Below are 18,933 nucleotides of genomic sequence, written 5' to 3'. Positions count from 1 at the left end.
AGTGGCGCACGGACTTGGCGCCACGTTTAAAGTACCCCAGGGCAAACTTGAGCTTTGAAGTGAGCCTTAATTTTCCCCCCTGCCCATTCCAACCTTCTATCCGATTACTCGGGCTATGAGACCAGCTCGTTTCCAGAACACCCACCTAGCTCGTGAGACCGTTGTGTCTGGCAACAATGCGTAAATAGGCCACGATACCCGTTACCCGCCAGGCCAAGCAACTTCCTCCTCCAAATGACGGCCGCAAGCGACTACTGCTGCTGCTCACGCGAGTGAAGGAAGAGAAGACTGGACGCCGCCGTCCCGTCCCCCTAGTCCTGGCCCTCTGCCGCAAAGGAAGCGCCGATTCGTCGGCCGTCTTGGATCACATCCAAGGCGCGAACTGTTCAGACGATGCAGGCGTGGAGCAGGATGGGCTCACTCTTCTTCAGTGACGAGGAGCTCGGGAAAAAAGACGACGATCGCAAACCGACCAAGCTTCCTCACATGCGATCCCAATGGAGCCCGAGCTCCGCCGCCCGGCTGCCACAGTCCCGCGTGTTGAAGCGTCTCACCATCGCCCTAGTACTAGGGTTGTGCCTCTATCTCTTCATACACAATATCCCCGCGGACCTGCCCATACGAGATCGACGCCGGCCCGTATACAACCACCTCGACGATTCCGAGCTGGAACCCCTACCCCCCAAGCCCAAGCCCATGCCCAAGCTGCGGCCTGCACGCCCACACAGCAGCAAACCAAGCACTAAGGACGAGCCGCCGGCGCCGGCGAGCGGCAGTTACAATGGGCGCATCCAGTTCAAAAACCTCGGCGCCTCCCTGAATGCCATCTCCGAGACCAATGGGGAATATAACGCGAATAGAAACGTCCTATTTGCCGCCTCCAGCTTGAAAAGCGCGGCCGTGTTACTGCCAATAGCTTGCCAAATGGGAGCCATGCTCAGAAGCTATGTACATTTCGCGCTCATGAGCCGGAGCGAGATTGCCTTTGAAGAGCTCCGTGCTGTCAATGGCGTGGCTGACTCGTGCGAGATCATATTTCACGGTATGCTGAAGTCAAGTCGCAATTCGCGGGCGCTTCTGCTAGACAAGCACCTCCTCTTACCTCGGACGCTGGCGCTGACCTGATTGATGTATGTACAGACGCCCGAGTTGATCATTCAGCCTCATCTGCCGATACCCGCCTTGGAACTGCCGTCACCCGTGCTTTCTGTAGGTTTATGTTGGCGCAGGTCTTTTTCGGTGGTAATTTCTAACTCACGTGCAGTCCATATTCACAGTTATATGCATCCCCAGGTGGTGATTGTGGATGGCTCAAGCTTGGAGGAAAACTTCTTCCTTGAAGGAGTCAGGGTCCAGGTACCTGATATGGAGGTCCCTTTAATCGAGCTAGACGCAGATGCCCCTACGCAACTTTCCTGGATTACCAAGCTGGATAGCGCGTCCTTGGCCGGTGAGAATACCTTCAGACATGAATTCAATGGGTTATGTGCTGATTCCAGAGTGCAGCATGGGATAAAATCAGTATCGACATCTTGATCCAGGCCTCCTCTGGGGCCTCTGGCAGCTTAATACGGCTGCTGAAGTCATTGGCGGCGGCAGACTACAGCTCGGGCTCCGTTCCCCATCTAACCATCGAGCTTCCTCACAAAGTGGATCCTCCCACGGCTAAGTTTCTAGAGACCTTTCAGTGGCCTCCAGCGAGTGTCTACAACCCCACGCATGCGAAACAACTTACGCTCAGGCACCGCATCTCAAGCAGTGGCCTGACCGAAGAGGAGAGCTCGGTACGATTCGTCGAGTCGTTCTGGCCTGCGAGCCCGGGCCACTCCCATGTTTTGGTCCTGTCACCTCAAGCTGAGCTGTCACCTCGCTTCTTCCACTGTCAGTGCATATTCCGCCCTCGTCCACTGCCTGCACAAAGTTGACTTTGGTTTTCGGTAGACTTGAAATACTCGGTGCTGGAATACATTCACTCAAACGCAGCCGTTGTGCAGCAATGGGACTCGAGACTGCTTGGCATCAGTCTCGATTTGCCTTCGACTCACTTGAACGCCTCGGAGCCGTTCGTCCCGCCGGTGAGGGTTGCCAAATCACGGGCCACCGAGTCCGATGAGTCTACTTCCTTCCTCTGGCAGGCTCCCAACAGCAATGCCGTGCTCTATACGGGACATAAATGGGTCGAGCTCCACCGCTTCGTATCCAGGACGCTCGAGCTGCAGCGTAAGACTAAGCCGCCACTACCGGCCATCTTTGCCGACAAGGCCATCAGCAAGAGATATCCCTCCTGGCTAGAGCACGCCCTGAAGCTGTCTCGCGCACGGGGCTACTGGACTCTCTACCCGAGCCAGCCCACCGCCGGCAACCTGGCCGTCGTCCACAACGAGCTGTACAAGGCGCCCGAGGAGTACGAGGCAGACCTCCGCAAAACGCCCGAGCCCGCGGAGCTGTCCCTCACGGCGGGCCCGCTCCTCGAGAGTCTGCCCGGCGACGGAAGCCTCCTCCACTTTGACGACATGCCGTTCCTGCTCTGGGACGGCACGCCCACCAACCTCGTAGGCCTGGACGCTTCTGCCGCCGACTACGCGGCCGAGTTCAGGCGCGCCGTCGGCGGCTGCGACTCGCTCGCGCCCGACGACTTAATACCGCGCGCATCCGTTGGGGACTTGTTTTGTACCAGGGATGATTAATTTGTATTAGCGGGACATCCGCGGTTAGTGTATCTTTCTGTCTTGAAGTGTCGAGTTTTCTTCTTTTCTGTCTCATTTTCTTGCATGGGCTTCCCTTCCTTTTTTTTTTGAGCTGCACCACATCTCGATATTGTATATAGGCATAGGGGTAATCTGTGTATTTGGAGAGGGAAGGAAATGCCGCGGTCTAGTAGCCGGTAGCAGCTTCCCCCTCCTTCAGATTGTATATAGTTTGGACTCTCGTTCTTGTTTTTTTGTTCGAGAGAAGGGGAGGTTCCCCTCTCTTTCCCGGACAGGAACAGATAATTAAAAAGGAGGAGCATTTTTTCTTCTGCACGCTTGAACATGAGGAAGGGATCTTTTCATGACATGTCTCGGCTTGCTTAGGTGTCGGCTTGCTCGTCTAGCTTGTTTAGAACTAGTAGCGTCACGCAGGCGCCCACGATGCTCAGTGCAACGGCGGCCATGACCTGGTTTAAGTCAGTAAATAAGGGCAGCAGCGAGTCGCTGCATGTTCCCATGGGCGAAACCAGGAGAGTGTTTGGTGAGGGACGGAAAGGGGTCTTACCGTCTGCGTCTTCCATCCGTGCTGTACAATGGCCGCTCGCCGGCCGTACTTGTTGACGGTCTCTATTTTTGAGTTGAAAGCAAATATCGTCAGTGAGAAGCCACGTACTTATTTACTTAACTTGAAAGAAAGGGGGAGAGTGAAACGACGTACTAATGTAATTGGCCACGCCGACGCCCAGACACGACACGGACAGCAGCCAGAACACGGCCCCCAGCGGCTTCGCCATCCGCAGCTCCGTGTCCGTGGCCGCCTTGCGCAGATGGAAGGATAGGATGATAGCCACCGACACGATCGACATGTAGATTGACAGCCGCAGGTACGAGAGGAAGGCTAGGTGGACGGTTAGCTTGTGCCATTATCTATATTTATGTGTGTGTGTGTGTGTGACACCAAATCTGAGAGGAATCGTAACAAAGGAAAGAGGGTATTGTTGGCGTGTTTACTTACTCCTCTCATTTGCACAGTGATCGCGGCAATCGCTGCTCTCATTGTCAAAGAGGAGCGGCGCGCACAGCGGCCACAGATAAAATGCTTTTTGCCCGATTCTGGAGCTGTTGGTTTTGGGGCGCGAGAGGAAAGGGGTGCGTGTTAGCTCATTCGCCCATTCAATTGGCTGTCTGTGAGTCGAGAGCCAAAACGGGGGGTGTGTTGCTTTAGAAAAAGATGAGAGAGAGAGAGAGAGAGGGTCCTATACCCGCCCATATCCCCAACCTCAATCGGTCGTCTGGCTTCTGTGATCAGGGGCGCACAGCACGCGGCCGAACACCAGCCGTCTTCCTCGTCGTCCACGGCTGCTTCCTGTCCATATTGTCGCGCTGTGGGGCGTGGCATTCTTATTCTTATTCTCCTTGGTTCTGTAAAATGCGAATGACTGAATGGGTCGATGCGATAAAATGCTCCCTATTCACTATCACGCTCGGATTTGACATATAGTATTCATACTTTCGAATATTTTCTGTTTCTCCTTCGTAGGGTACCTGCCTAGGTAGGTAGGTGGCCTAAGTTTGTATCAAAGAAAGAGATGTGGTGCGTGCTCGGAAGAGCGAATGACATGACGACATTTCCTCGGTTGATGAGCCTTGAAGCTCTTTCACAGGGGCCTAGTACAGTGCGGGGTTGTATCCTACTCTCAAAATCTCACAATAATCGCACTGTATTTGCTCACGGGCCTAGCGGGGTTCGCGTTCTATAGTGGGTGCTTGATGCCCGTCGCGTCTTTTTCATTGTCTGTATTTCTGGACGCGTCTCTTAGCATTCCACCCCGCAATCTTCCATCCACGACCCATCCGCCGACCTACGCAAAGCAAAGCAAAACGAAACAGTGCACGATAGTAACTCCACACCCACAAACGGAATCATGAGTACGTATTTTTTTTCTCTCAACTGGGAGAAACATGTTTTGATCTGTACTGACTTTTTTGTTCCTCTGCAGCATCATACGGCGGCGGCGGCGGCTACTCGCGCAACAACTATGGCGCCCAGGGCGGTGACGACGCCGGCGGCTTTATGGGAGGGTCGCAAACGGGCAGCCAAGGCGGCGGCGCTGCTCCAAAGGTGCGAAACAATCAACACACACACACACACACCGACACATATTGGCCCCAATTTGCACACGGCCTTGTTTTACTGACGCAGAAGAAACACACACATAGAACTACTCGGACGACTCGCTGCGCCCCATTACGCTCAAGCAGCTGGTGGACTGCAAAGAGGCGTACCCGGGATCTGAGCTCAAGATCGACAACGCGCCGGTGACGCAGGTGACGGTGGTGGGGCAAGTGCGGGCGGTGAACCCGCAGACGACCAACATTACGTACAAGCTGGACGACGGCACGGCCGTCATGGACGTCAAGAAGTGGGTTGACGCCGAGAAGGCCGACGATAGCGACCCCAAGTTCGGCCCCGACGCCTACGTGCGCGTGTGGGGCCGCCTGACCAGCTTCAACGGCAAGAAGCACATTGGCGCCCACAACATCCGCGCCATCGAGGATTTCAACGAGGTCAACTACCACATGCTCGAGGCCACGTACGTGCACCTGTGCCTGCTGAAAGGCATGCCGAACGGTCCGGGGTCCGGGGGAGGGGACCAGGGCGGCGGCGCTGGCGGTGGTGGTGGTGGGGGCGACAGCATGTTTGCCGACGGCGGCAACGGCAGCAGCGAGGCGGCCGGCGGCGGACACACCGCGCGGCTGGCCACCGTGTCGCGCAACGGAAGGACCATGTTCAACTTCCTGCACAACTCGCCCGGCGGCAACGAGGGCTTGCACCTCAACCTAGTCGCCCAGGGCACGGGCCTATCGGTGCGAGACGTCATCGGCGCCGCCGACGAGCTGCTGGGCAACGGCCTGGTCTACACTACAGTAGATGACGAGACGTGGGCCATCCTGGACTACTAGAAGAAGAGGTGCTGGGGTTGTCATTTTTGATGCGATTGCTTCAAAGAGGAAAAAAACTAGAGGCAAGGTTCGGATCACGACGGACGGGTTTTTTTTATCATGGGCGCCGGGAACTAGCACACGTGACTGTTTTTTTTTTCGGTTTAGTTTTTTTTCAGCCTCAGATGACGGATCTTCCTACTACCATAATGTGGCACGCTGGTAGATCTCGTCTAGGCACGGTACGGTTGGGTTGGGGCGGGGTGAACATCAACCACTATAAACAACGAGACTACAAACTGTGCCAGCAATGATGATGCTAATATTGCTGCTGCTATCTAAAAACAGGCTACGTTGCTTTATAGCTAAAGGTGGTATAGGGTATGTATGCATGCATGTACCCACCAGAAACGTGCCCGGGACAAATAAATAGAGGTTAGAGACAGGCCAGTATCTAGCCTGCGTAGAGAAGAGAAGTTGGATAAAGGCAGTTTTTGAAACGAATAGGGAAATGGGGTAAGAAGCATGACCACCATAGCCGCATGTTGGATGCGCTTTACTCACACTAGGTAGAGTGGCGAGGGGGGAAAAAACACACACAACCAGAAGCCGGACAGTGTCGAGTTGATCGACTTTCATGAGCATATCGTTTCCTCGTGTCTCTCTCAAAGCCCGTGTCACCTCAGAAAGAGAAAGGATGAGAAAAGAAATAAACATAGGGGATGGGGGGAAAATAGCAAGCAAACTCACCCACATAGGCTTCTACCCAAGACGCAATGCCTCCCTCCGGCTAATCCTCATCATCCTCCTCCTCATGTCTTCATTACTCTTTCCTTTCGGCAGCCAATAGTCAGTCGCCTGGGATAGCTACACTAGCTAGCTCGGCCCTTGGTCACATCTCACATCTTTACACCGGCAACGGCACCAGCGCCGATGTGGAACTTCTTGGTTTTCATCATCATCGGGCTGGTAGGAGACTGGTGGTGGTGGTGGTAAGCGACCTTGCGGGCGGGCCTGGGCTCACGAACCATGATCCACAGCCGCACAGGCGCGTTTCCGCGCGTGAGCGAGATCTCGCGCTTGACCTCGAAGCCAAACTTTTCGTAGTATGTGTTGTTGGCCTGCGAGCTCGACTCGAGGTAGATGGGGCGGTCTTCGGCGTCGACCTGTTGTGTTGTGCAAAAGGGGATCCGAGGTCAGCTATGGCAAGAACTCGTAGGGGGAGCGGAAAAAAGGGGGCAGAGGAAAAGGGGAGGAGGGACGAGGGAAAAGAAGCCTCTCACCTTGTGGAACATGTCCTCGAGGAGACGCTGGGCGTACCCACGGCCCTGCGAGTTGGGCTTGGTGCCGAGGTTGACCAGATACCACGCGTCGGCGTCGCGGTCGCCAAGCACACCAGTCTTGGTTTCGTGAAGCAGCGGCAGGATCTCGTCAAAATAGCGCTTGCGACCCTCGGCCGAGAGCTGGAAGTAGAGCCGCCACAGCCCGCTTCGCAGGGTCACCACCCACCCGTCTAGCTCCTTGCCGGGTGGCACCCTGTAAGAGCAGGCCAAAGAGGCGGGCATGTTAGCATTTCCAGGTTCAGGCTACGCGCTATAGGTATGAGGGCCGGTGGTAAATCTGTAAGGAAGATGGGTGGGGATGTGTGAGAAAGGGGGAACCATTTTGAGAGAAGACAAATTGGTGTCAAGCGGATAAGGGGAGCGTAACCAAATGGGGGGGATGACAGAACGAAGAGAAAGACGAAAGACCATACCAGAGCGCGACGCTGTCGTAGTCGGGTCCGACGGTAGTGACGAGGCCCTCGAGGCAGCCGGCGGCGACCGTGTACGTGGTGATGTCGAGGTGCAGCTTCCACTTGTCCTCGGCCGAGATATCATCCATGTCGCCGGGATCAGCTAGGTACTGGGCATAATCATCAGCAGCAAAGGCATGTGCCAGCGTCAGCGCCGCCTCCCTACATTCTGACATCCCGACGACACGCACGCCATCCTCCCACTTCGGCGGGACTAGCGAGCGCTTGAGCTCGACCAGCGTCACGGTGGAATTACTACTAGTACTGCTCACGGTCTCCATGCTGGGCAAACAAGACTAGCTTTGCCACTTGTTCCTGCAAGCGAGGGCCATCCGTTAGCGGCGGACCATAAGGTTATAGAGACATAGCGTAACACGGAAAGGGGGTGTGGGGTTGGGTAGTGCCCCCGTCGTTACAAAAAGCAAAGTAAATAAAAACATGGCAACAATAAAGGCTGGACAAAAACGCACTTTATGTACTTGATATATTTTGTATACTATCACCCGTATGGACTCTCGACAGTTGTGTTCTCGAAAGTGGCATGAACCGTGACGGGTGGCGCAAACAATTGAGGGCGGTGCGAAGGTCAGAAGACATCAATGTAGCCTTTGCAAGGAGGACCTCTTTGCGATTTGGCAGTTGTGAAGCGATTGATCAAGGGGTTGGGCACGCAAGGTCCAAGTTGTCACGTAGAAGACGAGCTGAACGTTAAAGAGATGGAGATAGAGACGGAGATACGACGAGAGGAAAAGGTTCAAATTGTTGCGGGCGGGATGCTGCTATTTATAACTGTATGGGTGAGTTTGTAGAGAGCGAGGCAGATGGATGGCAACAATGCAAGTGTTGGCGCTCCTGAGAGAGAACTGCCCCCAAAGCGGGGGACTTGAGGCGGTTGGTGTGTTTTGATAGGTGCTATTCTCAGTCGGTGGTGGTCTGTGAGGAAAGTCAAGCGAGAGAGAGAGGGAGAGGAGGGGCACGCACGGCAAGGTCGGCGCCGAGCTGAATATGTATGTACCTTACGCAGGCAAGACGGGCACGGGCACGGGCAGGGAGGAGGCCGGGTCGATTGCCTGACGACTCAATCGAGACAGTGCTGCTGGGTTGGCCGGGAGGAGACGCAATGAGACAGGGATGGGACATGATGCAAGAAGCCTGCCCTGCCCGGTTTGGGCCAAGGGATGGGGATGGATAGGAGAGCCGCATAATCACACCTGTACTGCAGCATGTTTGGTTGCTTCGGGGTAGGACAGAGGACGGTGCAGATAGCCAGAGTCCGGATCCCGCCGCCAATGGAGAGGCTGTGAGCGGGCGGCTGGGCAGCCAGCTTCCTCCGGCCATGCACGGGGCTGAGAAGGAGAGGGCGGGCCGGCTCCAAGTTGGGCACGGATCCCTCGTCCTAGAGGAAGAGGGAACAGGTTTCGATGGGATCTCGCCGGCTGCTTTGCAAGCCGTGCTGCTGTGCTGCTGGCTCTGCTGGCCTACTGCATTTTGTGTAGGGTGGGGGGGGGGGGGAAGGAAGGGGTCTCGGCCTCCGGGCTTCCGCCATGTCCAGACAAGACACGCAAACCAAACCGTGGCGACTCAGACGAACCAGCAGGCTGGCTTCGTGGGATGTCGGTAGGCCGGCAAGTCGGGTGTCGACGTCTGGTAACGTGCTGATCTTGGTAAGATGGTTGCTCCGAGATGTTTGACAACAGCTCCGCGGGCCCACCCAATCAAGCCGCCTCCAACGACAGCAAGCCATGGCGCGGCGATCCATTCACAGCTTGTCTTGGCCCACGAAACATGTACGTTAGCATGCAGGACCGTCAGGTGACGCAGCCATCGACTGCACACGAGTGTCACCGGTGGGGACGTTGAGATAAGCAATCGAAGCTCGCACTGCGGCCTGCCCCTTCGCTTTGCTCCGTCAGCGAGATCAGACCCGCTAGGTTGTGTTATGTCTTGCTTGCATCGGTAAAGCTTCAAGTTCCTGCTCGTTCTTTGTCAGAAAAGCGTGCGTGTCATTGCCGGCTACCAATTCTCCCACCCAGCAATGGGCCGCATTAACACCAGACTCGTTGTTGGGTAGTGTCTTAATAAAAACCCCCATCCGATCTCTCCGTTTCGTTGTCAAATCAATCCTCTTCAAGTTATGGCCAATAGCCCACGCCCAGTGAATGCGAGATGCTGAAAGTAGAAGTAAGCGGCTCGTTTCATGACTTCTTACTCGTCGGCGCATAAAAGTGGACACCCCAGGCATTAAAATGTCAACCAATAGTAACTGAGTCTTTAAAACAAATCCGGCGGCGTTTGGTCAATCCCCCACTCCAATGGCCACATCGGATTAGCCTCTGTTTCGCGGGCGGCGTCGGCTGTCGGGAATCCCCATTCACGCCTCGCTCCTGAGTCCTTCGCTGTTCCCCGTTCCCTATTCCTAATTCCTTAAAGCATCCTGCGGATCTCCTGCTCGTTCTCGTACTTCTCCAGGCCCGAGTCCAGGTGCTCCCACCACTCGAAAAGCATCGACTGGCAAATGAGTTTGAACCACGGCGTGAACTTTAGGCTCGGGTCGTCGAAAAGCTTCTTGAGCTCTTCTGCTGACACGTACCGCGTGTCCTGGACCTCGTTCGCGTTGGGGTCCACGTCAACCTCGGCCTTGATGAAAAGAATGTAGTCGACTGTATAGGTGATCCTTGGTCAGTATACCGCCGAGGAACGCGCCCAGTGAGTGGGGATTGGGATGGGGATGGGGATAGGGATGTGAGGGGCGCCCCGTGAAGATTGATTTTGCCACTTACTCTCGTGCTCGCCCCATTTGCCGTCGCTCGGCGCCTTGTAGTGGATGCGCGTCAGGAAGTGAAAGTCGTCGAGGGGAACCTGCTCCTTCTTGATGCCAAGCTCGTGGTCCAGCTTTCGCTGCGCAGCGTGCTTGACCCCCATGATGGAATCAGGAAGGTTGGAGCCAGTCTCGTTGGCCAGGTTAAGGGGGTGGGAGCAGCACGTGTTTGTCCACATGTCGGGGAACGTGATCTTCTCCGTCGCGCGCTGCTGAAGGAGTAGCTCGTTCTTGCTGTTGAAGAGGAAGACGGAAAAGGCCCGGTGAAGAAGTCCTTTGTCGATGTTGGTCATGAGGTGGCCTGTCCAGTGCGCATCGTGACATGGTTAGCCTGCGGACTACCATTCATTGCCCGGCCATTTGGTCTGTCCATCTAGAGTCTCGGGGGCAGGACATGCCGAGGTCAAGACGTACATAGTTTCTTGCTGGCGGTGCCAATTGGCAAGTCGCCCTCGTCCGTCACAATGCAGACCTCGTCCATGAGGCGGATCTGCTCCTCGTCGTGGCCCTCAAGCGCATCGCTCCGCGTGTCGATGTCTGGGAAGAGGCTCAGTATTGTCTCCGCCGTGATGGGCGCCGCGCGCGTGCGCGTCTGCGTCTCGGTGACGGTGGTCGACATTTTCGCCCAATTTGTTTTCTCCCAGTCAACCTTTTCAAAATCTATGGCGAGTTTTGTCACTGAGCCTTTCTTTGCTGCGACGACGGCCACCAAGATTGTGCTAATTTAAATGTCTGGGTCCCCTAAAGGGGCCTTGCAGAGCACGTGCCATCCTACTCTAGAAAAAGCACACAGGGGCCGACGCTGGGCGGTAGGTGACCCCTGCCATTCTTTATCGTGGGTTGGAGGGGCGGGATGTCACTGCAGTTTGGCCCCACTCCTGGCCAGGCACTGACGGGCAGTCGTCCATGGGATGTGTCTGCCCTGAGAGGAAAGACCTGACCATATCCATCTTGTTCCTACCTATCTTGACAGCATTAAGACGTGCTCGCTAAAACTTTAGCAGAGAGCTGTTTATTGGAAGCCTGAGCATCTCCTTCGCGTTTTTGCATTTCTACAGTTCAGGACATAAATTAGTAAACGGACCATCATATTTCCCTACTCCCATGCCGCAGACTTCGCGCCTTTTAACTTAAACATTATGGTGCTTCTCAAGGTTCTATCCGGCTGCGTTTCTTGTCTCGGCTTCGTGGGCAGCTCGGTCCCAGTCAGAAGCCCAGATAAACCAATATTCGACCATAGAGACACTACGGCCATGTCAGCAACGAGCTTTTGTCCCGGAACAGGGCAGACTTACAGAAAGAGGGCAAACGTGACGCCAGTCCACAAGCCTGTGATCTCCCAATCAAGGCCAAATCCAAGCCCTAGTGATATTGGCAAGCCAACTAGGTAGTAGCACGCCAGATTGGCGTAACCTCCAAACTCCTGGCGGCCAATGCCACGTAGCAGCCCATGCGACATGGCAGCCACGCAGTCAAACAAGTGCATGACGGCGCAGATAGGGAGTGTCTTGGCTATCAGCTCGATGACTTCACTGTCACGAGTGAATAGCGCTGGAATGTGATTTCTGAAAATCAAGAGGAGCGTCAAGTTGAAGAGCCCCACGATCAGCCCACTGGCAAATGTCTTTTTTTCATGTCAGTTAGATCAGCTGCTTTTCTAGGGAATACAAAAGCCATTGAGTTGATCGGTAGCTAGGTACTCACCACTCTAGCAGACGTCTTCGCAGCATCCACGAGCTGGGCCCCGATGAGGTTGGCGACTCGGGTCGATCCGGCGACGGAGAGCGGGAACGGGATCTGGAAGAGCGTGCTCGTCACTGCCACCAAGGCGCTCTGAGCCGCCATGTACTCGATGCCAATCCTCCCCGAGGCGAGCGTCAGTATCTCAAATGCAAACCATTCGGCCACCACCATGACCATGCCAGGCAGAGCGAGCCTGACCATGGGCCCCCAGTTCCTGAATGCGGCGCGCCTGAACCCACCCCATGCTTCGGAGCCATCGACCAGCCAGACATACAGGAAAAGAAACAGGGGAAGCATGTTTTGCGTGATTGCCACCGCCACCGGCGCTCCGTTGAATCCCCATCCGAGCTTCCAGACGAACAGCCAGTTTAGCAATATGTTGGTGGGCGCGGCAACGAGAAGCACATATGTTGTCGCATGGAACAAGCCCTGTGCCTGCACGAATCGCTTGCCGGCCTCGAAGACGGCATAGGCGGGAGCCCCTAGCAGAATGATGCGGAGGTAGGAAGCCGCAAGAGCAGCACTCTGTGGCTCAATCATGGCGGCCAGTATTGGCTCGGCACTCAGCCAGATGGCCGCAATTGGCACGAGGATCAGAAGCAGAAAGTATATCATCCTCTGCAACTGCAATCCGACGAGTTGCTTGTGCCCGGACCCATAGGCCTGTCCGCAGAGGGTGTCGAGACTGGTCGCAAGGCCCTGTATTGGGCAGTAACAGGTAATATTTGCCGTCATGGAGGCGAGCGAGACAGCGCCGAGCTCGAGCGTGCCTAGCCTGCCGACTGTGAAGATGGGTGTGGCGTTGAGCGAATACTGCAGCAAGAAGGTGACCACCAGAGACCTCGAGTACACGGCTATAGTTCTAGCCTCCCTCTGCCATGTCGTCTTGATTTGTCCCGCGGCGACTGCCTCCTCCCATTGTCTTTTAAGGTTTTCCGGGGTCGAGCGTATACTGACGCTTTTTCCGAGCAAGGGCGAAGTCTCGGACAAGCCGACGACAATCCGAGGAGCCTCCGCATCAGGCGGCTGCCGCGGCAAACTGATGCCGAATATCCGCCTGTATATGGCACCTAGGGGGCCTTGGAAGTGGGCGACTTGTTCCTTGTTCGGGAGGATGTGGTTGTCATGAAGCAGCGAGCGCTCTTCTTCGAGGCTACGTGTCCGTTCCAGCCGGGTGAGGGGTGCCTCGTCAAAGCCTCCCGGGCTCAAAGAAGGCCTCGTAGCCCCAAAAGCAATGCCACTAGGGGCCCGGTACAGCGAGGGCCCAATACCACCCTCGGAGTCGCTTCCATCTTCCTCCCTTTTGAGGCCAACCTCCTTGTCGTCACCATCCGAGCACTCCTCCAAGTCTCGCGCGAGAGACTCGTGAGCCAAAGGCGACGGAGAACGGAACGAGGTCCCAAACGAAGCCGCAAGCCCACGGGCTGTCCCTTCTTGTCTCCCTGTCGGGATAGGTTGACTTGGGCTAAACGTCATTCTTGATTTCTTTTAAAAATGTCTAGACTCATTTGATTCTCGAAGAGCGATTATTGTGGGTGAGATTGTGAGGTCAAGGCTCGAGCGGAGCCAGCGATGTTACTGCCATTGGGGCGTAACGGAAAACCTAAGACACGGGGAACTACCCAAATACACTGACCAAGAGAAATAGCAAGTCGTCTGTGCCATGCGATCTCCAACCGTCTGGCGGACTCTGCCACGCGCCTCGGACTGCAAGTGATGGCGTCCGCATGGCGACGCCATGCTGGCTTGGATCGACGCCCCTTTGAAGCCCGCCCTGGAGCTGTGCCAATATCACGAGACTAGCTTGTTCAACTGGTCCAAGGGAACTTCGGAAATATTGCGGTTGGTTGACTACACCTGGAACTCTCTTCCTTTCTGGGCGATAGGAAGTCTCGCCGCCCATTCTCCCGGGTGCTGAGGGGGACCTCGCCGTCACGCTGAGACAAGTAGCTGTTACATACTCAAGGTTGACACTTAAACCACCCTGCTTCTTTTCGATTGTCTTGGGACGGTAGGTCTCGGAGTATAGGGAGGACTTCGCGAATTGCGAACAAATCGGGGAATTTATCAGCCCGGCTAGTCAATCCTATGGTTGTCGCTCTTTAACCTTGCCAGGCTTTTGTGTCTAGTGCGATCTATACCTTCTTTGGTTCCTATAAGGCAGGGTGGTTGCCATGTGCCTCTCGTAACAACCCCTAGATCCTAGGAGGATTTATTATCTCCTCATTATGTACCTAGGTACTTGTCCACCTCGTCCACGCTTCTCAAATTCCAGGTTTCATTGTTAATCCCTTAGACGATAGTTGAGACCTATTAGCCTCCAGGAACAGACACTTCTTTCATTTCGTAATTATGTATAAGCGGCCAGCCTCTACCGGGGGGGGAGGAGCTGAGGCACCTATCTAAAGTATTGGTGGAGTAGGCCGGAGGGTTCTGGGATCTTTCCCTTTTTGATACTGATGACTGTGAATCTTGTCAAAGCAACCTGACGCGTATACAATGTTCCAGCTTTGCACTATTCATCCCCCTCCCCCCTCTTCGTTTGTCACATGCCTTCGAGGTGGCCAAATGAGAGTGAACCCCCCCCCCCCAAAAAAAAAAAAAAAACCAAAAGATGTGTACAAGGTCGACTTCAGGTGCGAGAAAGGGGCGCCGCGGCCCAAAGAAGACCATATTCTAGGCAACAACAATTGGACAGCAAAATGCCCAAATTTACAATAAACAGGCAGAATAGGGCTCGAAGACAGTTTTAGCCACTTCAATTGGTACTTTTGAAGCCCAGATCCAAGGGGCGCCGATAGATACAATCGTACCTAACATCAAGGCGGAGCAACGGTTGAGCCGACTAACACGCCAAGCACGGGGCCGCTCGCCGGGCCGTCGTCGTACCAAAGGATGGAAGGCAGCCACAAAATTCGCCCGGGTAGCCTCTAGCAATCTCGGCGAGTTGCCGAGCCAAACAACATGCATTAGCTCCTCAAGGAAAGCTGTGCCACATCCTCAGGGAGGCATCGAAGCGGCCACTAATGAATATCTTAGTATAGGGTAGCAGTAGGCAAGTCGGGAATCTGTGGGCTGTCAAGCACCCGCGTAAGAGAGTCCGTAGCCCGGTTGATGGAATGGAAGTTCCATGGAGGCGGTTCCAAGCAGGCGGCGCAGGCGGCGGGCGCTGTGGCCGCTAGTGCCCACCAGCGATCGCCCGCCTGCACCTGCACCCGCTGTACCCATGGGCGGCACATGGGTGACCCCAGCTTGCCCCGTTCTTTGCTTGCCACCCGCTGAAGACGCTTGGCTTGGCAACGAGGGAGAGTCACGGACACGGTACGGTGCCTCGGCTGAGTGAGCATCAATCAGTACTGAATGCATGGAAGCTTCGCCCGACGTTCGCAGCATGGAAGCCAACCACAACTCCATCAACACCAACACCCACTAGGCGCCTAGGTTAACGCCGCTTTTACGCCAGCCCATTCCCATCCACGCCCGTTTCGCACGATTGATTTCGCCGCGAACCAACATATCATATACTTGACACGCCAGCCTATCCGATCTTCGGACTACGTCCATTATTCTAATCAAGTATTGATGAGAGGAAAGCTCCGTTCGTCATCCCGTCCGTCAACCTGTCTCGGGCGATCCGATTTTGATACGACACAACGCAATTCAACATAGCACACACGCCACGAACAACCAACACCTGCGCATTCCTGCCCGCCCTCCTGAAACGAAGACCAACGCAGCCGCAATCCGCCGTCTCGCATCAGCATCAAACAGACGCGGCTCCGTCGTTGCACCCCCATCCGCTTCATGGCTCGGGCACAGGCAGCTACCCTCCCTGTCATCACACTACCCCGGGGCACTGTGTTGCTGCCGGGCGTCGTCCAGCGCATCGCTGTCTCGCCGAATCGCCCCGACATCGCATCGCTGCTCGCCGCCGTCTACACGCGCGCCGCCTCCAAGGCCCCCAACGGGCGCATCGACACGGTCCCCATCGCCTGCGTGCCCTTCGCCTCGCCTCTCCTCGGCCCCAATGGCCAGCTCCTGCTCCAGACCGAACAAGACCCGCCTAGCCCGGACCGCTCCGACGCCGATGTCCCAAAGCCCACCAAGGCCGACCTCTTCGGCTGGGGCGTTGCCGCCAAGATAACAGGCGTCGAGGGTCGCGGCACAGGCGAGTTCACTTTGCTCGTCGAGGGCGTCGCGCGCCTGCGTGTCGACAAGATCTACGCAGACAAGCCCTATCTCGAGGGCAAGGTGGTTTACTACCAGGACGATGTCCCTCTCCCCGACCCTGCGCTCGAGGAGCTCTTTCAGCACCTCAAGCTCTTGTCGCGGGAGCTGGTGGCCATCCTGAGGCTCTCGGCCATCCTCCCGCGGTCCGGCAGCGCCCCAAGCCTGACCCCTCTCCTGGCACGGCGGCTCGACATCTTCATCTCCAAGCAGAAGCAACCAGGCGCGCTGGCTGATTTCATGGCAAACATAGTCGAGTCCTCGTACGAGGAGAAGCTCCAGGTCCTGGCTTTGCTAGATGTCAAGGATCGCGTCGTCAAGGTCATTGAGCTGCTGGATCGCCAGGTCGGCAACATCAAGAACAGCATGAAGATTACCGCCGTCACATCTACAGCCCTGCCATTCTCGGTCGACCCCGACACGGCACGGAAAGAGATAGAAAGGTTTCTAACTCCCGGAAAGGCTAGGCAAGGTTCTAAAGCACCCGCGCCTGGCATCTTGGGCCAGTCCGGTGGGAACTCGGACGACGACCACGAGCCCAATGAGATAGAGGAATTGAAGAAGAGACTTGATGCCGCGAAACTGTCTCCCGAGGCCGCAAAAGTCGCCGACAGGGAAATCAAGAGGCTGAAGAAGATTCACCCTGCCCAGGCAGAGTATGCCGTGACTCGGACTTACCTCGAAACCCTGGCCGACATCCCCTGGACAATCACAACAGACGATCGCCTCGGCCCCCAGACGCTGACTCTGGCCAGGAAGCAGCTAGATGACGATCATTACGGATTAGAAAAAGTCAAGAAGCGGCTACTGGAGTATCTGGCCGTCCTGAGGTTAAAGCAGTCCATCAATGATGAAGTTGACGCGCAGATTAAGCAGGTAGAGCAGGATGCAGGCGTGCCCGAGCCTTCCAAGGATGACGGCGCCCAAACGGTCAGCACGCCGGACCCGAGCTTGGCGGAAGAGAAGATGAAGGCGAATAGCGCCAAGATCGAAGTCTTGCGGAGCAAACGGATGATTGACAAGTCTCCAATCATGCTCCTGGTTGGTCCCCCAGGCGTCGGCAAGACAAGCCTCGCACGATCGGTAGCCACGGCGCTGGGGAGAAAATTCCATCGCATCTCGCTGGGCGGCGTCAGGGACGAGGCTGAAATCCGCGGTCACAGGCGAACCTACGTGGCTGCTATGCCTGGTCTCATCGCCCAGGGCCTGAAGAAGGTCGGCGTGGCAAATCCGGTTTTCCTGCTCGACGAGATCGACAAGGTAAGCGGCTCCAACGTGCACGGAGACCCGTCGGCGGCCATGCTCGAGGTGCTGGATCCCGAGCAGAACAATAGTTTCACCGACCACTACATCAACATACCCATCGACCTCAGCAAGGTCCTCTTCATCGCGACGGCGAACAGCCTCGATACGATCCCGCCGCCGCTGCTGGACCGCATGGAGACGATCTACATCCCGGGCTATACCACGCTGGAGAAGCGGCATATTGCCATGCAGCACCTGATACCCAAGCAGATCCGGGTCAATGGGCTCAGCGCGGACCAGGTCGTGTTCAGCGACGAGGTTGTATCCAAGATCATCGAGTCGTACACGCGCGAGGCCGGGGTGCGCAACTTGGAACGCGAGCTCTCGTCCGTCTTGCGCGGGAAGGCGGTCGAGTTTGCCGACGCCAAGGACACGGGGCATCCCGAGAAGTACAGCCCGCAGCTGAGTGTTGACGACTTGGAGAGGTTTCTTGGCATTGAGAGGTTTGAAGAGGAGATAGCCGAGAAGACGAGCCGGCCGGGCATCGTTACGGGCCTGGTGGCGTACAGCTCCGGAGGCAACGGGAGCATCCTGTTTATCGAGGTTGCCGACATGCCGGGCAACGGGAGCGTGCAGCTGACTGGCAAGCTCGGCGACGTGCTCAAGGAGAGTGTCGAGGTGGCCCTGACGTGGGTCAAGGCACATGCCTTTGAGCTCGGTCTAACGCAGAACCCGGCCGAGAACATCATGCAGAACAGAAGCATCCATGTGCACTGCCCGTCGGGCTCTATTCCAAAGGACGGACCCAGCAGCGGCATCTCGCAGGCCATTGCGCTCATTTCTCTCTTCTCCGGGAAGGCGGTGCCACCGACGATGGCCATGACGGTGAGTAAAAAGATGACTTTTTAACGCACAACCCCCCTCTCACCATGGAAGACGCGCACAAGACACACGCAACCTTTTCTTTACGTCCGTTATGCAGATGCTACCGGCGGATTGGTGTGCTGATTATGATGACAGGGAGAAATTTCCCTAAGAGGACGTGTTACCGCCGTCGGAGGAATCAAGGAAAAACTCATCGGAGCGCTCCGAGCCGGGGTCAAGACAGTGCTACTGCCTGCGCAGAACGCCAAGGACGTCAAAGACTTGCCGCAAGAGGTCAAAGACGGGCTGGAGATTATTCACGTTGGGTAAGTTTTGTTTTCCTCTATCCATGATTTTCTGTCTCGGCTTGGATGCTGACTCGGCTGCTGTGGCGGCCTCCAGCCATATCTGGGAAGCCATTCGTTACGTCTGGCCTGATGGCCACTGGCCCAACGAGCACGAGTACCCGGGCGTGCAGAGCCGGCTGTGAAAGGCGCGCACGGCATATGGGGAGGTATTTAGGCAGTCAGGTAGGCAGGCGGTCGTGTCTAGGTAGGTAGACGCGCGGGAAAGCGGGAACAGGCAAGCGGAGCCGGGTGTGACGACAG

General features: G+C 56.0%; 8 protein-coding genes across 8 annotated transcripts; 3 read left to right on the top strand and 5 right to left on the bottom strand.

Annotated features, from left to right (window-relative positions):
* Positions 1–411: 411 nt before the first annotated feature.
* Positions 412–2,687, top strand: B0T26DRAFT_644426 (uncharacterized protein; the record flags this gene model as incomplete). Its single annotated transcript, XM_060437630.1, has 5 exons — positions 412–1,042; positions 1,141–1,209; positions 1,265–1,450; positions 1,507–1,881; positions 1,942–2,687. 5 exons carry the CDS (start codon positions 412–414, stop codon positions 2,685–2,687), a joined length of 2,007 nt encoding a protein of 668 aa, XP_060298102.1.
* Positions 2,688–2,792: 105 nt separating this feature from the next.
* Positions 2,793–4,317, bottom strand: B0T26DRAFT_206177 (uncharacterized protein). The gene is made up of 5 exons (XM_060433771.1): positions 3,953–4,317; positions 3,706–3,809; positions 3,409–3,588; positions 3,256–3,317; positions 2,793–3,157 (listed from the first exon to the last, which is right to left on the bottom strand). Exons 1-5 carry the CDS (start codon positions 4,087–4,089, stop codon positions 3,071–3,073), a joined length of 570 nt encoding a protein of 189 aa, XP_060298101.1. The 5' UTR covers positions 4,090–4,317; the 3' UTR covers positions 2,793–3,070.
* Positions 4,318–4,483: 166 nt separating this feature from the next.
* On the top strand, positions 4,484–5,654 carry B0T26DRAFT_800986 (uncharacterized protein; the record flags this gene model as incomplete). The annotated part of the gene is made up of 3 exons (XM_060447017.1): positions 4,484–4,619; positions 4,691–4,812; positions 4,911–5,654. Exons 1-3 carry the CDS (start codon positions 4,616–4,618, stop codon positions 5,652–5,654), a joined length of 870 nt encoding a protein of 289 aa, XP_060298100.1. The 5' UTR covers positions 4,484–4,615.
* Positions 5,655–5,778: 124 nt separating this feature from the next.
* On the bottom strand, positions 5,779–6,490 carry B0T26DRAFT_205908 (uncharacterized protein). The gene has a single exon (XM_060433769.1). The coding sequence runs from the start codon at positions 6,387–6,389 to the stop codon at positions 5,904–5,906; it is 486 nt and encodes a 161-aa protein (XP_060298099.1). The 5' UTR covers positions 6,390–6,490; the 3' UTR covers positions 5,779–5,903.
* A 17-nt stretch (positions 6,491–6,507) lies between these two features.
* On the bottom strand, positions 6,508–8,118 carry B0T26DRAFT_205956 (acetyltransferase). The gene is made up of 4 exons (XM_060433770.1): positions 7,899–8,118; positions 7,390–7,743; positions 6,917–7,169; positions 6,508–6,799 (listed from the first exon to the last, which is right to left on the bottom strand). Exons 2-4 carry the CDS (start codon positions 7,707–7,709, stop codon positions 6,533–6,535), a joined length of 840 nt encoding a protein of 279 aa, XP_060298098.1. The 5' UTR covers positions 7,710–7,743; positions 7,899–8,118; the 3' UTR covers positions 6,508–6,532.
* A 1,643-nt stretch (positions 8,119–9,761) lies between these two features.
* B0T26DRAFT_205904 (NUDIX hydrolase domain-like protein) lies at positions 9,762–10,987 on the bottom strand. Its single transcript, XM_060433768.1, has 3 exons — positions 10,661–10,987; positions 10,209–10,547; positions 9,762–10,088 (listed from the first exon to the last, which is right to left on the bottom strand). Exons 1-3 carry the CDS (start codon positions 10,863–10,865, stop codon positions 9,853–9,855), a joined length of 780 nt encoding a protein of 259 aa, XP_060298097.1. The 5' UTR covers positions 10,866–10,987; the 3' UTR covers positions 9,762–9,852.
* A 416-nt stretch (positions 10,988–11,403) lies between these two features.
* On the bottom strand, positions 11,404–13,465 carry B0T26DRAFT_673907 (mate-domain-containing protein; the record flags this gene model as incomplete). Its single annotated transcript, XM_060439651.1, has 3 exons — positions 11,404–11,491; positions 11,542–11,870; positions 11,951–13,465. 3 exons carry the CDS (start codon positions 13,463–13,465, stop codon positions 11,404–11,406), a joined length of 1,932 nt encoding a protein of 643 aa, XP_060298096.1.
* Positions 13,466–15,793: 2,328 nt separating this feature from the next.
* Positions 15,794–18,815, top strand: B0T26DRAFT_749610 (Lon protease-like protein 2, peroxisomal; the record flags this gene model as incomplete). Its single annotated transcript, XM_060445127.1, has 3 exons — positions 15,794–18,346; positions 18,482–18,651; positions 18,728–18,815. The coding sequence occupies 3 exons, from the start codon at positions 15,794–15,796 to the stop codon at positions 18,813–18,815; spliced, it is 2,811 nt and encodes a 936-aa protein (XP_060298095.1).
* Positions 18,816–18,933: the final 118 nt, after the last annotated feature.

This window comes from Lasiosphaeria miniovina (genome assembly GCF_030549165.1).
Source record: "Lasiosphaeria miniovina strain SMH2392-1A chromosome Unknown B0T26scaffold_3, whole genome shotgun sequence".
In the NCBI taxonomy this organism is placed as follows: domain Eukaryota; kingdom Fungi; phylum Ascomycota; class Sordariomycetes; order Sordariales; family Lasiosphaeriaceae; genus Lasiosphaeria; species Lasiosphaeria miniovina.
This window is presented reverse-complemented; position numbering and strand designations above follow the sequence as displayed.

What these genes read in the sequence shown, in the direction of transcription:
- B0T26DRAFT_206177 (XM_060433771.1), bottom strand. Translation starts at nt 4,089, where the DNA reads ATGCCACGCCCCACAGCGCGACAATATGGACAGGAAGCAGCCGTGGAC. An exon ending in TCACTGTGCAAATGAGAGGA is followed by an intron (nt 3,589 to 3,705) that starts GTAAGTAAACAC and finishes CCGTCCACCTAG; the next exon opens with CCTTCCTCTCGTACCTGCGG. An exon ending in CGGCGTGGCCAATTACATTA is followed by an intron (nt 3,318 to 3,408) that starts GTACGTCGTTTC and finishes ACTCAAAAATAG; the next exon opens with AGACCGTCAACAAGTACGGC.
- B0T26DRAFT_205908 (XM_060433769.1), bottom strand. Translation starts at nt 6,389, where the DNA reads ATGTGGGTGAGTTTGCTTGCTATTTTCCCCCCATCCCCTATGTTTATT.
- B0T26DRAFT_205956 (XM_060433770.1), bottom strand. Translation starts at nt 7,709, where the DNA reads ATGGAGACCGTGAGCAGTACTAGTAGTAATTCCACCGTGACGCTGGTC. An exon ending in TACGACAGCGTCGCGCTCTG is followed by an intron (nt 7,170 to 7,389) that starts GTATGGTCTTTC and finishes CTGCTCTTACAG; the next exon opens with GGTGCCACCCGGCAAGGAGC. An exon ending in TCGAGGACATGTTCCACAAG is followed by an intron (nt 6,800 to 6,916) that starts GTGAGAGGCTTC and finishes ACAACACAACAG; the next exon opens with GTCGACGCCGAAGACCGCCC.
- B0T26DRAFT_205904 (XM_060433768.1), bottom strand. Translation starts at nt 10,865, where the DNA reads ATGTCGACCACCGTCACCGAGACGCAGACGCGCACGCGCGCGGCGCCC. An exon ending in CACCGCCAGCAAGAAACTAT is followed by an intron (nt 10,548 to 10,660) that starts GTACGTCTTGAC and finishes CGCACTGGACAG; the next exon opens with GCCACCTCATGACCAACATC. An exon ending in CAAATGGGGCGAGCACGAGA is followed by an intron (nt 10,089 to 10,208) that starts GTAAGTGGCAAA and finishes TCACCTATACAG; the next exon opens with TCGACTACATTCTTTTCATC.